At 36.9% G+C, this 25,059-nt stretch overlaps 1 protein-coding gene across 10 annotated transcripts in view; it reads right to left on the reverse strand.

The window, feature by feature from the left end:
• Window positions 1-9,333, reverse strand: part of DENND4C (DENN domain containing 4C) — an 80,645-nt gene extending 71,312 nt beyond the window's left edge. For 8 of the 10 annotated variants that reach the window (XM_068974079.1, XM_068974081.1, XM_068974078.1 and 5 more), the window contains exons 1-6: window positions 9,029-9,333; window positions 7,665-7,917; window positions 6,640-6,709; window positions 4,569-4,738; window positions 1,270-1,508; window positions 299-365 (exon numbers count right to left, since the gene is read on the reverse strand). In XM_068974079.1, coding sequence (XP_068830180.1) covers window positions 299-365; window positions 1,270-1,508; window positions 4,569-4,738; window positions 6,640-6,709; window positions 7,665-7,917; window positions 9,029-9,333 — 1,104 coding nt within the window. The remainder of the gene's footprint in view (window positions 1-298; window positions 366-1,269; window positions 1,509-4,568; window positions 4,739-6,639; window positions 6,710-7,664; window positions 7,918-9,028) is intronic. The other 2 variants (XM_068974083.1, XM_068974082.1) reach the window with 2 other exon arrangements.
• Window positions 9,334-25,059: the final 15,726 nt, after the last annotated feature.

A 25,059-nucleotide genomic window follows, 5' to 3' on the forward strand; every position in this document is an offset into this window, starting at 1 on the left:
ACTTGCCCTCAACATAATTCTGGGTTTTATGTTATTAAAATCAGCTACATAAATTTAGGCCACAAATGGATCAATGATGATGTCATGAACAAGTATTATAATTATTACAATTCTGTATACCCTAAGTTCAAAAAAACAGTACTAAAGAGTATTCGCTAAAGATGCAAAATATAAGAATTCAAGGACTTAATGGATGCATCTTGCTCCACCTCAAACCCAAAGGGCCATAGAGTCCACACTGCAATGACTGGAGTGAACATATGCAGCGCTCCCCTCAAACATATTCTTTTTTGATTACCTGTACCAGGATTCTTGGTCTTTGAGGTGAAGGAAAAGGGATGTTTTGCATAAAATGTGAAATGTGCCTAGAAAAAAAATTTGAAATAAAGACAATTACTTTTCTAAAATACTTCATGGATTTTAACAGATCTTAAATATAATTTATCATCCTGGATTTGATAAAGCCACTTACCTAAAACTTAATAAACAAAAGTCAATGTGCCATTAGAAGTCAGAAAAGATGTGACTTTAAAAAGACAGTGACTCCACATCTATTTTTCTGGCTCACAAAACATTTCCATGACAAAGAGAATTACAAATTGAAGGGAAAACATGCGGAGGTCAGTCAACACTAAAACCAAAACCTTACTTTAGTATCAATCAGAGGAAGTGAAAGTGAAGTCACTCAGTCCTGTCCGACTCTTTTTGACCCCCTGGACTGTAGCCTACCAGGCTCCTCCATCCATGGGATTTTCCAGGCAAGAGTACTGGAGTGGGTTGCCATTTCCTTCTCCAGGGGATCTTCCCAACTCAGGGATCAAACCTGGGTCTCTCACATTGTAGGCAGACGTTTTTACGGTCTGAGCCACCAGGGAAGTCTCAACTACCTCACCCTTAATTTCTACATCAGTTTAGAGATGTTTTAACTTGAAATGGTCATTTGGATTGGTTGGGGTATGTGTGCATCAACAGCTATTTTTCTCTTGGTTATTCGAGAATGAGCAGGAAGAGCACACACAGTGCAACGTGTATCTTTCTTCCTTAGCTGAATTCTCAAAAGAATTCTCACACTTTTATGTGATCGTTCTCACCACCACTCCTCAGTTTTAAATTTGTAGTCAGGGATCCTGTGAAGAAGTGAGCAAGTAAAAAGTAGGATGACTGTGATTCTCCTTCCCTTTCAACTCTATGCAAAGTTAGGTGAACAATGAAATGTACATATATACATCCAATTTTTCCATCAGACACCCTTCAAATCATTATACATACTTCTCAATGGGAAGAGGATGTGGTCCAGACACAGAAAGTTTGTAGATAAACATGAGAAATTTTCTAAAAGCTTCAAAAAAAGGCCAGTGCGAGAGTAAACAAATGCATTTGTTTGAATTGATGGATTTAGAGACCATTTTTCTCTCCACAGGTGTCAACAGGCCCAGCTGCATAAGCTGTTTTTCTGTTAGAAGTTCTCGAGAGTAAGGCTCATAAAACTGGATTGCAGCTCCATACACCTACAGAGTAAAACAATTTCGTGGTAAAATTTGAGTGTTTTTTAAAACTTAATTTCTCTCTTTCTCGATTCCAAAAGAAATATTTGCTTAGAGTACATATGACAGATAAATGAAAAAAAAAATCTCAAGCACTGCTGATGGGAATATAAAATGATTGCAGCTATGGTGGAAAACAGTTGGCAGCTCCTCCAAAAGTTAAACAATTACCATGATTCACCTACGTATATACTCAAAACAATAGAAAGCAGGGACTCAAATATCTGTACACCAATGTTCATAGCAGCATTATTCACAATAACCAAAAAAAATGGAAACAACCCAAATGTCCACCAACAAATGAACAGATATACAAAATGTGGTATAGTCGTCCTTCAGTATTTAAGGGTGGTTGCCTCCAGAACCCCCAGAGGATACCAAGGTGCATGAATGCTCAAGTTCCTTATACAAAATGTATGAGTAGTACAATCAGCCCTCCAGATCCACAGGTTTGGTATCCATAGATACGGTGGGCTGACTGTACATATTCATGAAAAGAAGGGAAGCAAAAAGCAAAGGGGAAAAGGAAAGATACACCGATTTGAATAATGTCATATACTCATATGTATTATTCATCCCTAACAAGGAATCAAATTCTGAAAAATACTGCAACATAGACAAACCTTGACAACATTATGCTAAGTGAAACAAGCTAGACACATGAAGACAAATATTATATGATTCCATTTATATATGCTACCTAGAATAGACAAACTGGTAGAGACAGATAGTAGAAAAGAGGGACATACGGTAGGATTAGAAGAAGCTTCTGTTTCAAGTGATGAAAAAGTTCTGAAAATGATAAGTGATACTTTTATAAATCTTGTAACTGAGAATAGAGAAATGACACTTTTATAAATCTTCTAACTATATATATGTGTGTGTGTATGTATATACATGTGTATATATGTCATATTTATGTCTGTGTGAATTACATCGTATTTACTCTTTAATTTACAGATACAAACAACAGTCTCGGATACAATTATTTCAAAGGCATCTCAAGGGTTTTTAACAAGCAATATGACAAAAGTATCTCAAAGAGGCTCTGTTGTTCTCTACTAGTCAAGGTATATTTGGTAACTCAACTGTTTGAAGATCTTTAAAAATTCATTTTTATTTACTGCTTTCAAAGTAATAAACTATAAATGATTATTAAGCTAGAAAGTTAGCTTACTTGTAAGCAATCCAGTCAATGCAGTATTGGCCTTCATTCACTGAGTATTTTACTATGTTCCAGACACTGTGCTGGACACTTAACCCTACCTACCATCTTACAGTGGTTGAAAGCATGAAGGCTGCTCATGGACAGAGATGCATTTGTGTTTGCTTCACAAAAGTCACCCTCTGTCAGTTACACTTTTCAATAAAATTGAGTATTCTATCAAATATCCTATGAAAGGTTTCAATTTTTAAATTTCCATGAGATCTGTAGTTTTATTCACTTTTTATTTCCTAATTTTTTTTGCCATTTCTTTTTTATTTTGAATGATTATTTTTGTCATTATTACTATTTATACATGTTTTGAGTTTTTGGAACCTACAAATATCCATGTGCTTTGGAGAATATATACACTCATTTCTCCTGGGATATGCTCAGGTGTATAACTGTTGGGCCACAGAGTTATCTCTTATACTGTTGACAACATAGAAGTTCTTTAAATATTCTGAATACAAGACCCTTGTGGAAGACATATTGTATCACATGACCTTCTCCTTTTCCACCCTTCTTTTTTCCATTTTCACCTTCTTAAAGGTACCTTTGAACGAACAGGTGTCCTTAACTTCGATAAGGTCCTGTTATTCACCTTTTCTTTCGTGGCTAGTGCTATGTCTTTCCTTTCGGGATGGTTTTTGTCTTTGGTATTCCATGGTTTTACTAGAACATGAAAGTAAGTGGTTCTACATATATATATATGTATTTGTATATATGTATTTTTTTTTCCTCCTTAAGATTCAGAGTACATCTTTAACCTGAAAACTCAATTTTTCATCAACCCTGGAAAACTCTCAATCAGCCACTAGCTCTTAAAATGCTGCCTCTCCTCTTTCTAATCTCTCCTTCTAGATTATTAAGTATCTATTGGTCTTTTTTATTCTATTCTCTACACTTTAAAACTCCTTTTATGTTTTCCTGTGCCACATTGGAGATAACTTATTTTCCACTTCATTAATTCTTCCTTCATGCATGACTGACCTGCTGTTTAAGCCACTGATTAAATTTTTCGTTTTAAGGATCATATTTTGAATTTCTGCTGCTTCTGCTAAGTAAGTCACTTCAGTCGTGTCCGACTCTGTGTAACCCCATAGACAGCAGCCCACCAGGCTCCCCCATCCCTGGGGTTCTCCAGGCAAGAATACTGGAGTGGGTTGCCATTTCCTTCTCCAATGCATGAAAGTGAAAAGTGAAAGGGAAGTCGCTCAGTCGTGTCCGACTCTTGGCGACCCCATGGACTGCAGCCCACCAGGCTCCTCCATCCATGAGATTTTCCAGGCAAGAGTACTGGAGTGGGGTGCCATCGCCTTCTCCGATTTTGCATTTCTAGACACTTCTTTTTCCAACCTGTCTACTCATTTTTCAAAATATCCTGTTCTTTCTTTGATGTGTTGAGCTTGTCTCTTAGGTCTTGAATATTTCAACTATATATTCCATTTATAATATCTTTGATATTATCATTCTATCATTTCAATATCTTAAAGGTATAATCCAGGTCTGTATCTTATTGATTCTTCCTATGGTACCTATGTCTTCTATCTTTTACTAGAATCTCATCTTGAGTCCTGGGTTTTGGCTGTATCTCTCCAGGGACTTTATATTTGCTCCTAAGAACAATCGAGTGGTATTAGTATCCTGATTCCAATCTTCATGTTGACTTCTCACTTTGGGCATTATAGTACAAAATTTAAATTAAAAATGTATTGTGTCTGAATAGGATCCTAACATTCAAATAAGATATCTCATATTAAACAGTCTGTGGATTAAAAACATGGGCAAAATTGGTTTAATAAAAGGAAAACATATACCTTTTCAGCAGAAGAAGCTGTGAGAACAAAAGTTGAGAAAACTGGAAGTGGGTATTTGCTTTGGGGATCCCAACATTCAATAGTAGCTCCCATTGGAAGGCAGAAGAGAGGGACACATTCTGAGAGTGGAAACGACTCATAGTCCTCTTCTGGATATCTAAAAATTAAACCTTTTGGAGAAAGAAGATAATGATTATTTATCCATTGACTCCTTATTTTTTCTCTTCATTTTTCACTCTTTGTCTGCACTGCACAACTTGTGGGATCTCAGTTCCCGGATCAGGGAATGAACCCAGGCCCACCGCAGTGCAAGTGCACCGTCCTAACCACTGGACTACCAGGCAACTTGACAACTTTTTTTTTAACTTTTAAATAGTTATTTTAAAATAGTTATTAGTATGTAGAACATACTAATAGGATATTTTAATAGCAAATTTTATATGTGAAATATTTATGTGTGAAATTTCAAGATCAACTTTTCTCTTGCCATATCAGAAATGAGAATAACAAATTTAACATTTATTTTTATTCACGGACTTAGAGTTCACTATAACACTAAATGTATTAAATATACTAGTTAAAACTCTATTTAACAGAACCATTAATTTATTTTTCCTGTATACTGCCAACGTCTTAGAGAATGCAGGAAACATTCAGGGAAATTTACCAACTATTTCAGTTAGCCTCCTATAAAAAAAATAATAAACTCAGGGAAGGGACAGTATTGCCAAGGCAGCAGAAATTATCTTAGCCCCTAAACTTATTTTGAGAGAGCAGCAGTGTAAAATGAATGCAAGATGAAAAGTAAATGAGATAGAAACTCTTGTGACTAAGTACAAAGTATAAGAGATCAAGAAAGCAGGAGGAAGGGGGCACTCTGAGAAGCCTAACAAAGCCTCCTCAGAATAAAACAGCTACGTCGTGTCTCTAATATCTCTAATATGCAGACACTTCTAGGTTAAAAATTTGAAAATCAGTAGCTGAATTTTTAAGTCCAATTCAGTCTCCAAAACTCTTTATTCTAATATGTATGTCTTATATCAAACGCCTGAACAGTTTCACAAAACTTGTTTCTATAAGTTAATTCTGTAAGTTTAAGTGACACACGTCAAAAAAAATTTTTTTAAGGAAATCACATATAATCAACACACTACGGCAATATTAACAGTATTACATTTTAAAGTGATATTGAAATTTATAACTGTCAGTTGCTGCCTTTATTTTCATGTTATAAATTAAATGGTTTGATTCATTAATACGGATGTCTTTATGAGGACAATTAAGAGTTCTCATATATGGATCTGCCTGACTTCCCTGAAGTAAAACCTTATTCCAAAATTGTGCATGACAAAAAGTAATGACACTGCTTCTTTTCACCAAGAAGTATTCCAGTATCTCTTCTATTTACAGCTGAAGCATACCTGTATTTTCACTTTTTATCCCACCATACCGGTGGGATGAAGAGGTCACACTTAACTCTTTACAGCCCTTGACACTTTACTGTGCAGTAAGAATGTGACGATAGATTTCTCAAACACTTCATGGCAGAAAAGGTTCTCAGGCCCTCCTCTCTTCCATATAGCTGATTCTTTGCAACAAGGGAAAAAGGAAGCAAGTCCACCTCTCATGGCAAGTAACATGTGGTTTCAAATCAGACACACAGAGATAAGAGAAGGAGATATATAAGAAGTAAAGATGCAGTTTGACACCTTTCTGATTGTCAAAATATAAAAAGGTCAGAGAGTAAGCATTTTCCACTCAACTATTAAATCTATTAGTGTAGACTAACAGTTCGAATGTTTATTCCACAAACGCTTGTTTGGAATAAAATTTTCTGTTCAATTAACAGTGTATTTTTGTTGGTAAGGGGTAATATTAATATATCCTGTAGTATGAATTTAAGAAAACTTATGTCTTTACATGCTAAAGTTATAATTAACTCAATTTATGAATAGATCAATTCCACAAACTGTATAAGGGAGCAAACACTGTCTCTTCTAACCAAATGTTAGTGTGTAACAATTCCTATAGTAATAGAAACCTTTTTTTTTTTTTTTTCAAATTTACTTACCAGCTTTATATGCTATAGCATTAGAAGCAGGCACAGACTTCTTATAACACAGAAACACACTGGAACCCCACTGTAAAATATAAATTAGGTTTTAAAAAGATAAAAGAGTGAAAATCAATTGATTTTGTCGAATGTCTTCTAAAGATTTTGATTATTTCTTCAGGGAAGTCTATTTAAAACATGTTTATCAAACAGACTGTATAGTATACAATATAACAAAGCATGAGACTGAAAACACTACAAGAAAAGGAGTAATAAAAAAAACATTGCCACAAAAATTAAACTGATGTGAGGTTTGTTTCAAAAAGTTCAGAACTCTGTAATCATACAGAGGCTGCCTCTATTTGAAAGAAATAGCACAAAATGGAGTGGATGCTGAGCCCACACTAGGGAAGACTGGGGCCACTAGATGCTATGAAGTCATTATCTTCAGAGTCAAACTGGTCTTGACTAACAGCCTTGGGTGCACTGGTCAGCTCTGACTATATCATTTAGGCTTTCAGTTTGATTTAAAATATTTTTCAAAATAAATGTAATTCAACATAAACACACCTCAAAATAAACATAACTTTAGGGTCATAAAAAACTATAAATCTAATGCATATGTTATATTTTTCTTTTTCACTACAACCCTTTTAAAATAAGCATGAAAACTATAATATCTAAGATAATTAAATAAATATAAGCAGTATCTCAACCCAGTCTCCCCAAAGTTGTCCTTGAAGACAACACTGAAACCCAAAAGCTAGTAAAATCTGTACCTTAGTGCGATGTATTAGCACATACCAAGAAAAAAAAAAATCCCTTACTTTAAATATCTATTTTCTGGATGAAATTATTCTAAAACATCAGATAGCTAAGGATTTTTTAAGTTATGATGAACCATGAAAATTAGAAGGCTAAAATTTTTTTTTAATCATGAAAATATAAACTGAGAGTAAATATTAAGCCAAATGATAAAGAGGAATCCAAAAAATTTTTCTTAATTTTCATATGAAATTTCGGAAATGAAACTTTATTCTTACCATTCCGCAATTTAAGTTTTTATCAACTTTGCAGAAAGTATGGGGAGGGGTTTCTCCCTTACTGGTTACAATAACACAGATGTCAGTTACAGCCAAAGAATTCTGGGGCCGAATTAAAGGAGCCCTTCGATAAGTGATAAAGATTCTTTGTGAAGTAGTTGAACTATTGTTGACATTGGCACAGCGACCATAGGGTGTGGCTTGGATCACTTCACATCCTGGAATAAGCCTTTCTTTCCCATCATATAAAACTCTGTATGGAAGGGAAGAAAAAAAATTGACATGTAAACTTATGTCAGGTTAACACTACTTTTTTCTCCTTGATAACAAAATATATATATATCTTTTGGTCTCCCCTGTTGTTTCCCAAAACTTAATTACAAACCAAAACTAAAAGTATTACTTTGGGAATTATAAATCTCTTAACTATTTTTTAACAGAACACAATTTAAGAAGTGCAAATAGGATCAAACAATTTGTTTTTGTTTTTATTGCTTGTTATAAGAAACATGAAACAAAAGAGAGGCACTACTCCAACCATCCTCAGGTCAATTCTTAGAAGTTTTTTCTAATATTCAGATGTTTTCACAAAACTTACTTTTCATAATTCTCCTCAAAATTTTCCCTTTAAAAATTCCTCAACTGAAACTATAAAACACTGTTTAAAGACATTACAGATGAGCTAATAAATAAAAAGGGCTTTCCCTGATGGCTCAGCGGGACAGAGCCTGTAATGCAGGAAATGCAGGTTCAGTCCCTGGGTTGGGATGAGCCCCTGGAGTAAGAAATGGCAACCCACTCTAGTATACCTGGGAAACAGCAGGGACAGAGAAGCCTAGCAGACTACAGTCCAGGGGTTCACAAAGAATCGGACATGACTCAGCAATAATCAACAACAACAATAAATAAAACGCCATCTCATAGTCATGGATTAAGATGACTTAGTATTGATTAGATATCAACTTTCTGGAAACATCTACAGGGTCAACACAATTATGATCTAAATCCCAGCTGCTGCTGCCTGCTTTTGTTAAGTGAGTTCAGGGCTTCACAAACTCTCATCACATAACCTAACTAGCTCCTTAAAAATATACTTTCACTACAGCTTTTTGTTCTCTTATGTTTACGAAATCACATTTCAGGCTCTAATGCCTTCATTTCAATATTCTTTTGAAAGGAAATAATCTAATGACTCAGTACAATGCAGAGAAATTCAGTAAGAATGGAGAGAGGTACATATCTTACTACACTTGACTTTGAAGTAACAAATAATAACAGAACCATCAAGGATTTTAAAATTTCTATTCCTGTGCACCTTAAATAAATTTTATTCCCTTCACTACAGCAAAAGAAAGTCACCATACCCAATGTCAGTAAGGGGTGGTTTCTCTCTCCCTCTCTTGTAACAGAGAAACAGTTCTGGGCTTTTCAGACTTCCATAGTTCAAGTTGGCCTGGAGACCTGATGGAGTGGCTTCAACACAGGTGTAACCTTCAGGTACTGTTTCCCCAGCTGATTTGTTAATAACTGCAATGTCTGTAATTGGAGCTTTAGGTCCAGTTGACTTAGTATCTAAACGATTTATTTCTTGATCCAGAAGAGTAGATGTATCAGTGAGACCTGCCACAACAAAGTAGTCCACCACTCTTGGCCCTTTGTTTTCTATCATGGCTGCTACTAGGTTTCCTGGAAGAGAGAGAGAGAAAGAGAAAAAAAAAATACATCGATTAAATGAAATGTCTTACCCTGACTCACTAAATTAAAATACTCCTGAATTAACAATAATTGACCAGCCGCTTCCCAGTGGGATTTACAGTCAAACAGTTGTCATTCTGTAGAAGCTTGTTATATAGCATTTAATCAGTTTTTACCTCCTACAAAGTAGAAGTTTACAGCACAAATTCATTTGTAAGACAACTGTGATTCTATCATATGCCTAAGGTCCTGTTAAGGATAATCAAACTATCAGAAGTGGGCCGTGACGCTTTCCTTTCAGCAAAATGCATACACACGTGTATGAACAAAATGCATGCATACACAAATGAACAAAATGCACACAAACACACACGAACAAAATGCACACTATTTTAAAAAACCATTCTAAGTTACAGAATTCTTAAGAGCTAAACTTTACATTTACACAAATGAACTGAGTTCATCACGAATTATTCAAGGTCTAACAAAAAAAAAAAATAAAGATCCTAGTAATAAATATAACTGGGCTTCCCTGGTGGCTCAGTGGTAAAGAACCGCCTGCAACGCAAGAGACACGGGTTCAACCCCTGCGTGGGGAAGATTCCCTGGAAAAGGAAATGGCAACCTACTCCAGAGTTTTTGCCTGGGAAATCTCATGGACAGAGGAGCCATGAAGTCATAAAGAGTTGGACAGGACTTAGCAACTAAACAACAACAAAAAGCAATAAAAATAATTAAGCCAGGCTCTTAACCCAATCAGGAATATGCCGCTATAGGTAAAAAGCTTTGAGTAAACACTGGGTAAACTAAGAGTGTTTAAGGGTCAAAAGTGAATATGTTTAAGTTCAGTTCAGTTCAGTTCAGTTGCTCAGTCGTGTCTGACTCTTTGAGACCCTATGAACCGCAGCATGCCAGGCCTCCCTGTCTATCACCAACTCCCAGAGTTCACTCAAACTCATGTCCATGTCGGTGATGCCATCCAGCCATCTCATCCTCTGTCGTCCCCTTCTTCTCCTGCCCCTCATCCCTCCCAGCATCAGTCTTCTCCAATGAGTCAACTCTTCGCATGAGGTGGCCAACGTACTGGAGTTTCAGCTTCAGCATCAGTCCTTTCAATGAACACCCAGGACTGACCTCCTTTAGTATGGACTGGTTGGATCTCCTTGCAGTCCAAGGGACTCTCAAGAGTCTTCTCCAACACCATAGTTCAAACGCATCAATTCTTCGGCGCTCAGCCTTCTTCACAGTCCAACTCTCATATTCATACATGACTACTGGAAAAACCATAGCCTTGACTAGGCGGACCTTTGTTGGCAAAGTAATGTCTTTGCTTTTGAATATACTATCTAGGTTGGTCATAACTTTTCTTCCAAGGAGTAAGCATCTTTTAATTTCATGGCTGCAGTCACCATCTGCAGTGATTTTGGAGCCCAGAAAAGTAAAGTCTGACACTGTTTCCACTGTTTCCCATGAAGTGATGGGACCAGATGGCACAATCTTCGTTTTCTGAATGTTGAGCTTTAAGCCAACTTTTTTGCTCTACTCTTTCACTTTCATCAAGAGGCATTTTAGTTCCTCTTCACTTTCTGCCATAAGGGTGGTGTCAAACTACATATCTGAGGTTATTAGGGGTCATTAACTATTTAATATATAAATACCAGATACAGCATAAAAAAATAACCAAAGAAGACAAAATTATATAAAATACATATTAAAAGACACAGGTAATACATGGTAGAAATCTAGAGAATATGAATGCTGAGTCAAGATTTCTATTATTTTTAAACTCAGCAACACTAAAAATAAAGTATCTGAGATCTTAAATATTTCTATGGATTTTATGTGCTTCTTCAAAACACTTTATTAAGGTACAATTTACATACAATAAAATGTACATATTTAAAGTGTACAATTGTTAAGTTTTCACAAATGTATACACCCATGAAACAATATCACAATCAAGATAGAGAATACATTCATCAACGTCCAAAATACTCTTGTACCCCTTCATCATCCCTCCCTTCCCAGGCAATGAGTGACCTGCTTTGTGTTATTATAGATTAGTTTCTAGAATTGATATACATCAAACTACACAGTGTATTCTTTTTTGGTCTGGCTTCTTTCATGCATTTATGTAATTATTCTGAGATTCGTCCACGTTAGTGTTTAAATCAACAGTTCATTCCTTTTTATTGCTGAGCAGTATTCCTCTGGCAGGCTGCAGTCTGTGGGGTGGAAAAGAGTCGGATACGACTTAGCAACTAAAACAATTAACAATTCCATGTCTGAATATACCACAAGACGCTTATCCATTCACCTACATTAATAAACATATGGGTTATTTTCAGCTTGGAGCTATTATTTATATAAAGAAAGCTAACATGAAAATCCATGTACAAGTCTAACAGACATATGCCTTCATTTATCTTAGTCAAATTTTAAGATGGAATGAATGGATCACCTGGTAGGTATATCCAATTCTTAAAAAGTGCCAAATAGTTTTCTAGAATGACTATATCATTTTACATTCCTATCATCAGTATTTGAGAGTTCCAGTAGTTCCATATCCTTTCCAACACTCTAGAAGGTCAGTTTTTTTAATTTAGACTACATTCTATTATGCCTATAGTGATACTTAGCTGTAGATGTAATTTGCATCTTTCTAATAACTGGTGATGCTGACCACCTTTTCATGTGCTTATTCTCCATCTATATATTACCCTTTTCATGTATTATTGGATTCTACTTGCTAAAATTTTGTTTGAAATTTTACATTTGTTAATGAGGGATACCAGTCTATAGTTCTTCCCCCCCCGCCCCCCGCCTTATACTGTCTTTAACTGATTTTGATATCAAGGTAATATGACAGTACTGATGTTGAAGCTGAAACTCCAATAATTTGGCCACCTGATGCAAAGAGCTGACTCATTTGAAAAGACCCTGCTGCTGGGAAATACTGAGGGCAAGAGAAGGGGACAACAGAGAATGAAATGGTTGGATGGCATCACCGACTCGATGGACATGAGTTTGGGTAAACTCCAAGAGTTGGTGATGGACAGGGAGGCCTGGTGAGCTGAAGTCCATGGAGTCACAAAGAATTGGACACGACTGAGCGACTGAACTGAACTGAATGTGATAGTCCCACAGAATGACTTGAGAAAACTTTCTCTTTCAGTTTTCAAGAATTTGTATAGAATTGCTAATTTTTTCCATCATCCAGGTCTAGAGTTTACTTTGAGAGTATATTGTAAACTATAAATTCATTTCTTTTAACATGTAGGGCAATTCAGGTTACCTATTTTTTCTTGAGTAAACTTTCACAGTTTGTAGTTTCACAGTTTGTATCAAATCTTCATCCATTCAGGCTGCTATACCAGAATATCATAGGTTGGGTGACATAAACAACAAAAATTTATTTCTCGAAGGTGGGAAATTTAAGATCACTGGTAGATTCAGTGTCTAGTAATGGCTGGCTTCCTAGGTCACTGAAGGCTGTCTTTTCACTGTAACCTCTCAGGGTGGAAAGGAGCAAAGGGTCTTCTTGGAGTCACTTTGAGAAAGACACTAAAACCACTGATGAGGGTTGCATCCACATGACCTAAACACCTCCCAAAGCCCTACTTCCATATACATCACCCTGGGGGTTACATTTTAACATAAGAACTGGGGGGACTTCCCAGTGGTCCAGTGGTTAAGAATTTTCCTTCCAATGCAGGGGATGCAGGTTCAATTCCTGGTCTGGGGACTAAGATCCCACAAGCCGTGGGACAGCAGAGCAACGAAACCGTCAGGCCGCAAGCAAGACCCAATGCAGCTGAAACTTAAAATAAATAAATGAATAAATGAAGAACTGGGAGAGGGCATACGGCCAGGAATTCGTCCATTTCATCTAAGTTGTGTAATTTACTTGCATAAAGTTTTTCATAATATCCCCTTATTCTCTTAGTATCTGTAGAATATGTAGTGATGCCGCATTTCTCATTTATGATATCAATCACGTCTGTGCCTTCTTTTTATCCTGGTGAGTCTGGCTAGAAAACTGTCTATGTTATTGATCTTCTCTAAGAACCAGCTTTCAGTGTCACTGGTTTTTCTCTATTTTATAACTTTCTTTCCTCTGTTTATGTAGACTTTAATTCGCTCTATGTCTAGTTTCTTAAGGTCAGAGCTGAGGTCACTGAGATCTTTCTTTTCTAATGTATGAATTCAGAGCGAAAATGTTCCTCTTCAATATCATCTTTGTGGCATCTCACGAACTCAGTTATGTCGTCTTCTTATACAGTTGAACGTATTTTAAAATTTCTCTTTCTTATTTTCTTTGACCAATGGGCTACATACAGTATGCTTTTCAGTTTCCAAATTTTGTACCTGGAAATTTTCCAAGAATCTTTTGGTTACTGATTTCTAACTTAAATATACTATGCTTGGAGGATATACTACATACGACTTGCCGTCTTTTATTTCTATTGAGATTAGTTTCACAGCTAAGAATATAGTCTCTTTGATAAATACAATGTACATTTTAGTGGAATGTATGTTCTATTTTTGCTGGAGAAAGGCCAAGAAGGTTATTAGTGTTATTCAAATCTATATATCTTTGCTAATTTTCTGCCTACTTGTTTAATTATTAACACAGTGTTATTGAAATCTGACTATAATTATACATCTATTGATGTCTCTCCTTTTAGTTCTATCAGTTTTTGCTTCATGTAATTTAAAGCTCTGCAGACATAACTATCTAGAATTACTATGTCCTTTTGATGAACAGACCCCCTTTATCATTATGAAATGACATGCTTTATCTCTCGTAAAAATTAGTCTGTATTAACAAAAACTTCTGAAAAGTATTAAAATATTTATTAAAACTTATACAGTTAAATAATTAGACTTCATTTTCCAACTATAGGCAAGATACCCTTTCAGAATCAATTTCATTTCACCTTACTATTTAGAATGGCATACATTTTAATAAATAAATATTCTTAATATCAACAGAATATTCAGTTCAGTTCAGTTCAGTCGCTCAGTTGTGTAGAACTCTTTGTGACCCCATGAATACCACAGCACGCCAGGCCTCCCTGTTCATCACCAACTCCTGGAGTTCATTCAAACTCACGTCCGTCAAGTCAGTGATGCCATCCAGCCATCTCATCCTCTGTCGTCCCCTTCTCCTCCTGTCCCCAATCCCTCCCAGCATCAGAGTCTTTTCCAATGAGTCAACTCTTCTCATGAGGTGGCCAAAGTATTGGAGTTTCAGCTTTAGCATCAGTCCTTCCAATGAACACCCAGGACCGATCTCCTTTAGGATGGACTGGTTAGATTTACAAGGCTAAATGTGTTTACAAAATTCCTGTCACTGAAATAAAAAGATTTTTTAAAGGTTCAAAAATATCTGTTCCCTGGTATTCCAAACCATAGAGAATGAAAAAAAAATATTGTTTAAACCACAATGAAACTAAAGTATTACCAAAGTTATCTGCCATAATTAAGGCCTTAGTGATTCCATATAAAAAGTATTATCAACATCAGTTATGTTGGCTGAATCATGGAATTACAAAATCAAAAAAGTAACTCATTTCAGATAAAGTCTGCTTCTTTTTAAGAAAACAAAGCAATATAATTCCCCATAGTTGCACCTGCAACTGACAGTTTTATAAGGAAGAAGGGATATAAAGAAAGGCTGAAAACAGAAATGCTTTAAAGGAGTCACAGAAGATATAAGCTATCAGCACTAAAGAGAGAACACAGGCAGCCACTACTGGTCAAAGTCATCCAACTACTGCCAAACGGACTTGGTAAAATCCTTCTTGTCTTTTTTCAAGAGAAAACAGAAATAATTCAGATTCTGCCCCCCATCACCACACACCTCCATAAACCATGTGTCATCTACCTCCCATGCCAAGTGTGACTGCCTGGGCTGTAGAGAGCCCAGATAGTTCCTTTCCAACTTTACCCTGACTGCACAGAGTTGAGCACTGAAATAATACAAATTTTTATTTAAATCACCAAGCTTTAACATCAGCCACTAATTAAAAATCCTTAAACACTATACAAATAAAATGCATAAGCAGGCTATATTCACTCTAAGATTAAATATCTATAAAAGAACAATTTCTAAATTTCATTTAAAAATACTGACCTGGTTAGATACCCAACTTCATCATGAAATTTGTGTGAGCCAATGAACCTAACTGTATATCAAACTGATAATGTAATCACATAGAAGAGAATGAAAAAGGAAAACTAATCCAAGAAAATTTTGGACAATTTAACATGAGGAACTGAAAATAAATCTTAACCTTTACTTAGAAGGCTTTTTTTTTTTTTATACTGGTATGTTTGTAGCAATTCTCAAGTTATTCAATATGTACTCTACGATTGCATAATTGTTGGAAGCCAGAGTTTTTGCTATGAGAAAAGGGAGCTATAACTAAGGGATGGGATAAGACAAGTAAGAATCTCTATTGAGAATGGAATTAAGAGGTATCAGTACAAACTCACAATTTTAAAATATATATACAGTGAAGGCATGTGCCCCTTGAACTGGATCACAGAAATCTTTTATTAATGCAAAAATTAGTCAAATTAAAATAAAATTTGGATTTCAGTTAACAACAATGTAACAGTATTGATGTCTTAAGTTTTGAAAAATGTACAGTGGTAATATATGTCAGCCATAGAAAAATACAGGAATTCTCTGTGCTATTTTTTCAACCTTTCTGTAAACCTAAAATAATTCAAAAATAAAAATGTTTCAATACATGTGTGTGAACATGTATTGAATGGTCACAGTCCAAATGTCCATCAACTGATAAAGAGATAAATAAAATGCAGTATATTCATACAATTAACTACTGTTCAGCAATAAAAAGAAATTAAGCACTAATACACGCCACGACATGGATGACCCCTGAAAACATGCCAAGTGGAAGACGTCAGTCACAGAAGACCGATAGCCAGACTCCACTGATACGATGCCGCACAGGCAGGTCCACAGAAGACGTGGTTGGCCGCTAGGCCCGAGGGTGCGGGGGATAGGGAATGACTGACAGTGGGTAGGGGGCTTCTTTGAGGGAATAAAAATGTTCTAAAATTGTTTGTGGTGACAGTTGAGCAATCTATGACTACTCTAAAAATCAGTAAATTATATATTTTAAACAGATGAACTGTGTGGTGTATAAATTACAGCTCAATAAAACTTAAAATACGTATGCGTGAGTCACTGTATCTCCTCCTCCTCTCTGCTATTAAAAAAAAAAAAAAATGCAGAAGCTGTGTCATTCCACCAGCAACAAACAAGCCCAGCACCTAAATCTTTGTTTCTTTGAGACATTTCCAGTCAAGAGATACTAGAGCTTCTTGGAAAAATGGCCAATTCCAAGGCAGGAATTGTTATTAAAAAAAAAAAAAACCACACACACAATTTTTAAAAATTATATTAAAAAAAACCCCTAACACAGGATACACCTAGAACATTTTATACAATGGAGGGAAAAGAGCCCTGGTCAAAGACTAATGGGGGTTCTATCAAAAGGGGACTGAAACTGCTTGAAGAGTCTTCCATTAGCCAATCTGGGAACAAATTTAGCATCAAAATGAGTGACAGTAATGGACTAATAAAACACTGACTTTTTTTTAGGCCCCGAGTCCACACTGCTGATATTATAAAATAAATGAATAAAAGTGAAAGAAGCAAAGGAAGACTCTTCAAAACAGAATGCAACGTAATAAACACATAAGAAATGATTAAAAGCCATTTTACAAGCATCACAGTATTCAGATTCAAGTAAGAATCACCAAATGGATGCTAAAATGACTGGATAAAAAAGTGGTCAAGATGGCAGAATAGAAAGACCTTGAGCTTACCTCCTCTCAAGTGAAGTTAAAGTGAAAGCTGCAGCGTCATGGATGTACAGTCCATGGAATTCTCCAGGCCAGAATACTGGAGTGGGTAGCTGTTCCCTTCTCCAAGGGATCTTGCCAACCCAGGGATCGAACCCTGGTTTCCCGCATAGCAGGGGTATTCTCTACCAGCTCAACCACCAAGGGAGCCCACCTCCTCCCAAGGGCACACCAAAATTACAACTATTTACAGAGTAACATTGGTAAGACCTGAAAACTAGCAGAAAAGATGTTCTACAACTGAAAGTACAAAGTAACAATGAAACAAATAAGAGGGGTAGAGACAGGATATGGTAGAGAACCACACCTCCAGGTGGGAACCACAAACAGGATAATTACAATGCAGAAGTAACTCCCAACGGTGCCCCACATCAGGCTCCCTAGCCCAGAGACCACAACCAGGAAGATGAGCTCCTACAATGTTTGGTTGTGAGGGCCAGTGGGGCTTACTTTCAGGAAAGTCAAACAACTCTAGGAAATAAAGACTCAACTCTTAAAAGGGTACACTCAAAATCTCACACTGAGAACCAGAGCATAAGCAGTTATTTGAAAGAAACCTGGGTTAGACCCACCTGCTAATCTTGGAGAATCTCTGGAACAGCAGGAGGCAACTGGAGCTTACCCTGTGGACACAGATACTGGCAACAACCATTTGGGGAGCTCATACACCATGAACACACAGGGGCTGGCAAATGTCATTTTGGAATCTTCTAACTTACTAGCACTGGGACCTGTCCCAGCTCACCAGTCTGTCAGTGCCAGTACTGGGACAACTCAAGCCATGCGGCTACCCAGGCCCTACCAACCTGTGGCCCAGCCAGCTTAAGACACCCACCCCATCTGCCTCAGGACCCAGGTACTTTCACCAAGGGCTCAAGACCCAGTATTTTTACAAGAAATGTTAAAGAGACTTCTCTAAAGTGGAAAATAAAAGGTTACAACTAGAAAAATAAATGTTACAAAAGGAAAAATCTCATTGATAAAGGCAAATGTAAAGGTAATAAATCAACTACTTACAAACCTAGTAGGAAGGTTAAAAGACCAATGTAGTAAAATCGTCTACACCTGCAGTAAGTTGTTAAGGGATACAGAAAACAAAAAAAAATATATGATGTCAAAAAGAAATTAAAATATAGCAATCAAAAATCTATGATAATGTAGGAAAAGCCATTCTAAGAAGGAAGCTTACAGAGACACAAACCTACCTCAGAAAACAAGAAAAATCTCAAGTAAATAACCTAAACTTATAGCTAAAGGAATCAGGGGGAAAAAAGAAAAAAGAAAAATAAATAAATAAAAGAATGAGAAAAAGAAGAGCAATCAAACCCAAAGTTAGTAGAAGAAAAGAAATTATAAAGATCAGAGAAGAAATGAAATAGAGGCTATAAAAAAAAATAGAAAAGATCAGTGAAACTAAGAACTGATTCTTTGAAAAGATAACCAGAACTGATGATAAACATTTAGCCAGACACATCATGAAAAAAAAGGGCCCAAATAAATAACATTGAAAATGAAAGGGAGACATTACAACCCACACCACAGAAATACAAATTATGATGAGAGATTACTGAACAATCGTATGACAATAAAATGGACAACCTAGAAGAAATGGACAAATTCACCTTCTCAAACTATTCCAAAGAATTGCAGAAGAACAAGCACTTCCAAACTCGTTCTACGAGGCCAGAATCACCCCACACCAAAACCAGAAAGTATCACACACACACACAAATACAGGGCAGCCAATATCACTGATAAACACAGATGTAAAAATCCTCAACAAAATATTACCAAACCAAATTCAACAATACATTAAATGGATCATACCTCATAATCAAGTGGGATTTATTCCTGGGATGCAAGGCTGGTTGAGGATACACAAACCACTCAGCATAATACACCACGTTAACAAATCATACTCAACAGTGGAAAGCTGAAAGCATTTCCTCTAAGATCAGGAAAAAGACAAGGATGTCCACCTCTTACCATTTTCATTAAACACACTATTAAAAGTTCCAGTCAGAGCAAATCAGAGAAACAGACGGGAAATCCAATTTCGAAAGGAAGAAATAAAACTCACTGTTTGCAGAAGACATGCTACTATACATAGAAAATCCTAAAGAGGGATTCCCTGGTGGTCCAGTGGTTAGAACTCCACCCTTTCAAGGCTGAGGACATGGGCTCAATAGTTTCCCTGGTTGGGGAACTAAGATCCCACAAGCCACACAGTGTGGCTAAAAAAGAAAAAAACAAAGGGATGGGGCAGGGGTTGGGGCGGGGGCACTTCCCTAGTTGCTCAGTGGTAAAGAATTCACCCGCCAGTGCAGGAGTCCTGGGTTCAATCCCTGGTCCAGAGAGATCCCACATGCCTTGGGACAACTAAACGCATTTGCCACAATGATTAAGCCTGTGGTCGAGAATCCAGGAATGAAAACTACTGAGCCCACATGCAGCAACTACTGAGGCCCAAGCACCCTAGAATCCTTGCTCTGCAGCAAGAGAAGCCACTGCAATGAGAAGCCCACACACTGCAATGAAGAGTAGCCCCCACTCTCCACAACTAGAGAAAAGCCCGCAAAGCAACAAAGACCCAGCACAGCCAAATAAAAAAGCAATGAGGACTCAAGGAATTTGGCAAGACTGCAGAAAACAGAATGAATATACAGAAATTGTTGCATTTTATACATTAACAACTAACGATCAGAAAGAGAAATTAAGAACATATTTACAGTTGCATCAAAAACAAATATCTAGGAATAAATCCACCTAAGGAAATGTAAGATCTGTATTTGGAAAACTGATGAAAGAAAGTGAAGACAAAACAAACAGATGGAAAGATATTCCATGCTCATGGACTAGATGAACTAATGCTGTACTATCCAAGGCAATCTAGAGATTCATGCTAGTCTCTATCAAAATATCAAGGGCAAACTTCACAGAACTAGAACAAATAATTCTAAAATTTGTATGGAAACACAAAAAAATCCAAATAGCCAAAACAATCTTGAGAAAGGAGGACAAAGCTGAAGGTACCACATGAGCTGATTTCAAACTACACTGCAAAGCTACAGTGATGGAACAGCATGGCACTGGCACAAGCACAGATATACAGATCAATGAAATAGACGGAAGTAGGCCAAAACTAATCTATTTTCATGGGCAATTAATCTATGACAAGGCGGTCAAGAATATACAGTGGAGAAAACACAGCCTCTTCAATAAATGGCACTGGGAAACTACAAAGTTACATGCAAAAGAAACAAACTGAACTACTTTCTCACAGCATGCACAAAAATAAGTTCAAAATCCATTAAAGACTTAAATAAAACTATCATAACAATCCAGCAATTCTACTCCCAGGTATTTATTGGAAGAAAACAAAAGCACTGATTCAAAAAGATAGATACGAATTTCCCTGGTGGTCCAGTGGTTAAAAATTCTCCTGCCAATGCAGCAGACATGGGTTCAATCCTTGGTCTGGGAAAACTCCACATGCCACAGGGCAACTGAGCCTGTGCGCTGCAACCAAGCCTCAAAACAGCCAAATGTATAAATTTTAAAAAAGAACGGCAATAGGTTTCACAAAGCAGCAAAACATATATGCTTAATGCATTTCAGTCTCATTCGCAGTCTAGTTAATGATAGCTTACAAAAAATTCTACTAAGTTCATTTGACTACTAAATACACAGTGGAAATAATAACAAATTAAGAGAGGTAAACACACTATCAGATCAAAAAATTAAAGTTGTCAAGGAGTGAGGGAAATAGTTTATGAAACAGAAGATGACCTAAAGGCTTAGTTAATTAAATCCCAAACTGTAAGAGCTCCACACACCTGCAATATATCTACAGGGTATCACAGTTTTACAAATGCTCTACAGCGTTTATAGTCCTGTCATCTACTTATAATGGAAAGGTTAACTTACATTCTTTTCTCACTTTTATCTATTTACTAAATACTAAAATCATATATACCAAAATTCCATATAATCCTTAAAAAAAAAATCTAACTTCTATTTTGTTTCATTAGCCAACTTCCAACCTAGTACCACCCATAGTTAACTGTAACAGTTCTGCATGTTTTTTGATCTGGTAGATAAACTCCCTCTTCACCTTTTTTTAAAACTTTTCCATTTTAAAAACTTGACTGGCGTCTTTGGTGAGGATCACATAGTGGCGTCAGGGGTATCTTTAGGAGCCAGCACTATGGCAGAAAACATCAAAATCAAAAACTACCAGCCTGCTCCTTTTAACAGCCGCTTCTCCAACCAGAACCAGACCAGGAACTGCTGGCAGAACTGGACCTCCACAGCTATGAGAAGGCAATGCCTGCTAAAGCGGGTGATGTCCCCTTGTGTGAATGATATCGGTGTGTGTACAAGTCCCTCCACCCTATATCCTGGCTGTCAGCCTGGGACGATAGCCAGGCAGAAGGAACGTTTCCTGGGAAGATCTGAACTGGCTCCCCCTCACCTCTTCTGTCCTCCCCCTTTCTCAGGGCAATGAAAGGGCACCTGGGGTGATACTCACCCTGGGATTCTGAATCATCGCTTAACTAAGAATAAATACTCATTGGAAAAGTGAATTTAAAAAAAAAAAAGTTCCAGGTTTATTCATCCAAGCTTCTGAAGGTTTCGGAGGAAGAAAGTAGAGATCTTTGTTAGAAACAGGTCTAAAACTCAGATTTAAGGAAAATAAGCATCCTTACATTAAGTTCTTCAGTCAAGTGAGTATGGTATGGCTTTCCTTTTTATTCAGCTCTTTTTTTGTTCCTGTTAAGCCTGTTAAGTAAAGTCTCATGATTTTCTCCATCCATGTCCTCCAGATTGTTTGTTAAGATTATTCATAATTATTTTACAATTTTGTGGCTAACGGGAAGGAGCTTTTATGTTTGCCAAACAATCACTGCTGGTATATTAACAAACTATGACTGAGTCTCAGTCCTTGTTTAAAGCACTGAAAATACAAAAGGCCACATCTTTATGGCGCTTACATTACAGCTGGGAAATATTCAGTAAACAGCATAGACTTATAAATAATTTCAGAAAGCAAACCTGCTATGAATAAAAAATAAAGCAAAATAGAGTAAGAAAATTATATTGAAGTGTTTATACGAAGTGCTTATATTGAAGTGCTTTTTATAGTGCAATCAAGGAAGATCTCTTTGAAGAAGTAAGGAAGTAAAATCTGAGCAAAGGTTGAAGTAATAGGAAAGAGTAAATCATATGATGATAGAAAACACTGCAAGGAAAAAGAAATAAAAAATAAAAGCCTGAGAGCAGGTCAATACCTTGATCTTTGAGAAAAGCAAGAAGGAGATGGCTCTAGAACTTAGGGAGTACTGAAAGAGGAGGTCAGTGAAAGAGGAAATCATACAGCACCTTAGGTAAAGCCTTTAGATTTTACTCTAAGTGTGCTGGGAAGCGACTAGCAGTGTCCAGATGAGGGTGATGTGCTATTATTTATGTCTTTTTAAAAAATCACAGCAGCTGCTCTACACAGAGGGAGAATAGAGCAGAAGCAGGGAAAGCAGTTAGAACGTAACTTCAGCAGTCCAGAAAGAGATAATAATGACTTATATTATGGAAAGGAGTGATAAGAAATGGCAGAATTTGAGATACAATTTAAAGGTAAAACTGCTACTGATGAACTGGAGGTAAGAGGCAAAACAGAACCTAAGGACAACAAGTTTGTGGCCTAACTGAGTGGGTGAATGGTTGATGCCAGATACTGAGAGTCTGAAAAAAGAGTAAGTTTGAGTAAATAAACCCAAATTCTGTATCAGACAAGTTAAGTTTCAGATGCCTACTAAAACATACAAAGAGAGAAGGCAGTCCAACACAGTGTGGAGTTTGATAAAAATATCAAGGCTACAGTCAGCAGCGAACTGATGATACTAACAATCACAGTATTAAGTAAGCTATCTATACTGATGTAGTAAAGGTATAAGGCCTAAGCCTAGGGCATTCCAACTTTTGAGGTAAGGGAAAAGAAGCTAGAAAACACAACTGACTGAGAAGGAACTGCCATAAACCAGAAAAGAATCAGGATGATATGGCATCCAGAAAACCAAGTGAGATTATTCCACAAACAGTGACTGATCAATCGTGTCAAATGTTGATGAGAGGCAGAGTAGCTTTAAGACTGAGAACACTGACCTAAGGGGGTTTAGTTGGTGAAGACGGAGAAGAGTCAGCCTCAAGCAAGCTGGAGAGAAAATGCAAAGAAAGAAAATAGAGACGATACGACCAAGTCTTTTCAACAAATTTTGCTATAAATGAACAAAAAGGGGTGTGTGTATATGTGACAGAGAGACAGATTTGAGATGTTACAGCATGTTTATATGCTTGCAAATATGATTCAGAAGGAAAGAAGGATGATGCAAGGGAGACAAAAGGTAGCAGCAGAAGCTAAATCCTTAAACAGGTGAGGAGATGCAGCAGAGATGAAGAACGCAGCAGAGAGAGAGAGAACAGTAAAGGGAAAAAAGAGGTTAAGTGCTCTGTTTAGTGACGCAAGCAGAAGCGTAAATGGCTACCTAACGCTGGTGGCATTTGTGGCCATAAGTGTAGAGAGAGACAGCACTGTTGTTTGTTTTCTCTAGTCACACTCTGCTGCTCAGGTTTAAGGGAACACAAGGTTTGCAAAGAACTGTGTTTTATCGGTGCCGAAGTTTTACCCTAATTACAGTGAAGGAAGCAAGAAACAAGAGATGGTAACTTGACCTCACAAAATAGTACAGAACATTAGTAGGCATTAACTTTTCTATTTTTTCAATGAATCAATGTAATTGGGTAAGGAAACAAGTTACTGTTTATCAGGGGGATGAGGGACAGTGAAAAAGTGGTCTGAACAATGGCCTGGTGGTCTGGATAGAATCCAAGAAACATCAAAGTGAAGTCGCTCAGTCGTGTCCGACTCTTTGCGACCCCATGGACTAGTCTGCCAGGCTCCTTGGTCCATGGGATTTTCCAGGGAAGAATACTGGAGTGGGTTGCCATTTCCTTCTCCAAAGAAATATCAAAACAGGGTATTAAAGTACAAGCTAGCAAAAGAGAAACAGAAGTCAGCATTAGATGCTGAAAATATTTTAAGTTATACACCATGAAGATTAAGTCTAGGGCAATGGTTCTCTATTCTAACTATACACTGGAGTCTGCTAGAATACTTTAAAAAAAAAAATCAGACCAAGGAAATAAGAATTTCTGAGGGTGCCACACTCACATCAAAAATTTTTAAGATGCCCAGTTAACCGTAATATACAGTCAGAACTGAGAACCAATAACTTTGGGTGTGATCATGGAAATGGGAGGTTGAGGCAAACTAGAAGAGAAACTTGCAATCTGCAGATTCAAGAACTTCATATGAAGTCAGTCATCTTCTTCTATTATTCTCAAAATAAATAAAAGCATGAGCTATACTCTAAAATATCTTACATGCATTACCTCATTTCATACTCCTGAAAACCCAACAAAGAAAAGAGGAGAGTTTTCAAGTTGGCTTAAAGCTCAACATTCAGAAGACGAAGATCATGGCATCTGGCCCCATCACTTCATGGCAAATAGATGGGGAAACAGTAGAAACAGTGTCAGACTTTATTTTTTGGGGCTCCCAAATCACTGCAGATGGTGACTGCAGCCATGAAATTAAAAGACGCTTACTCCTTGGAAGAAAAGTTATGACCAACCTAGAGAGTATATTCAAAAGCAGAGACATTACTTTGACGACTAAGGTCCGCCTAGTCAAGGCTATGGTTTTTCCTGTGGTCATGTATGGATGTGAGAGTTGGACTGTGAA

This window comes from Capricornis sumatraensis, chromosome 6 (assembly GCF_032405125.1).
Source record: "Capricornis sumatraensis isolate serow.1 chromosome 6, serow.2, whole genome shotgun sequence".
In the NCBI taxonomy this organism is placed as follows: domain Eukaryota; kingdom Metazoa; phylum Chordata; class Mammalia; order Artiodactyla; family Bovidae; genus Capricornis; species Capricornis sumatraensis.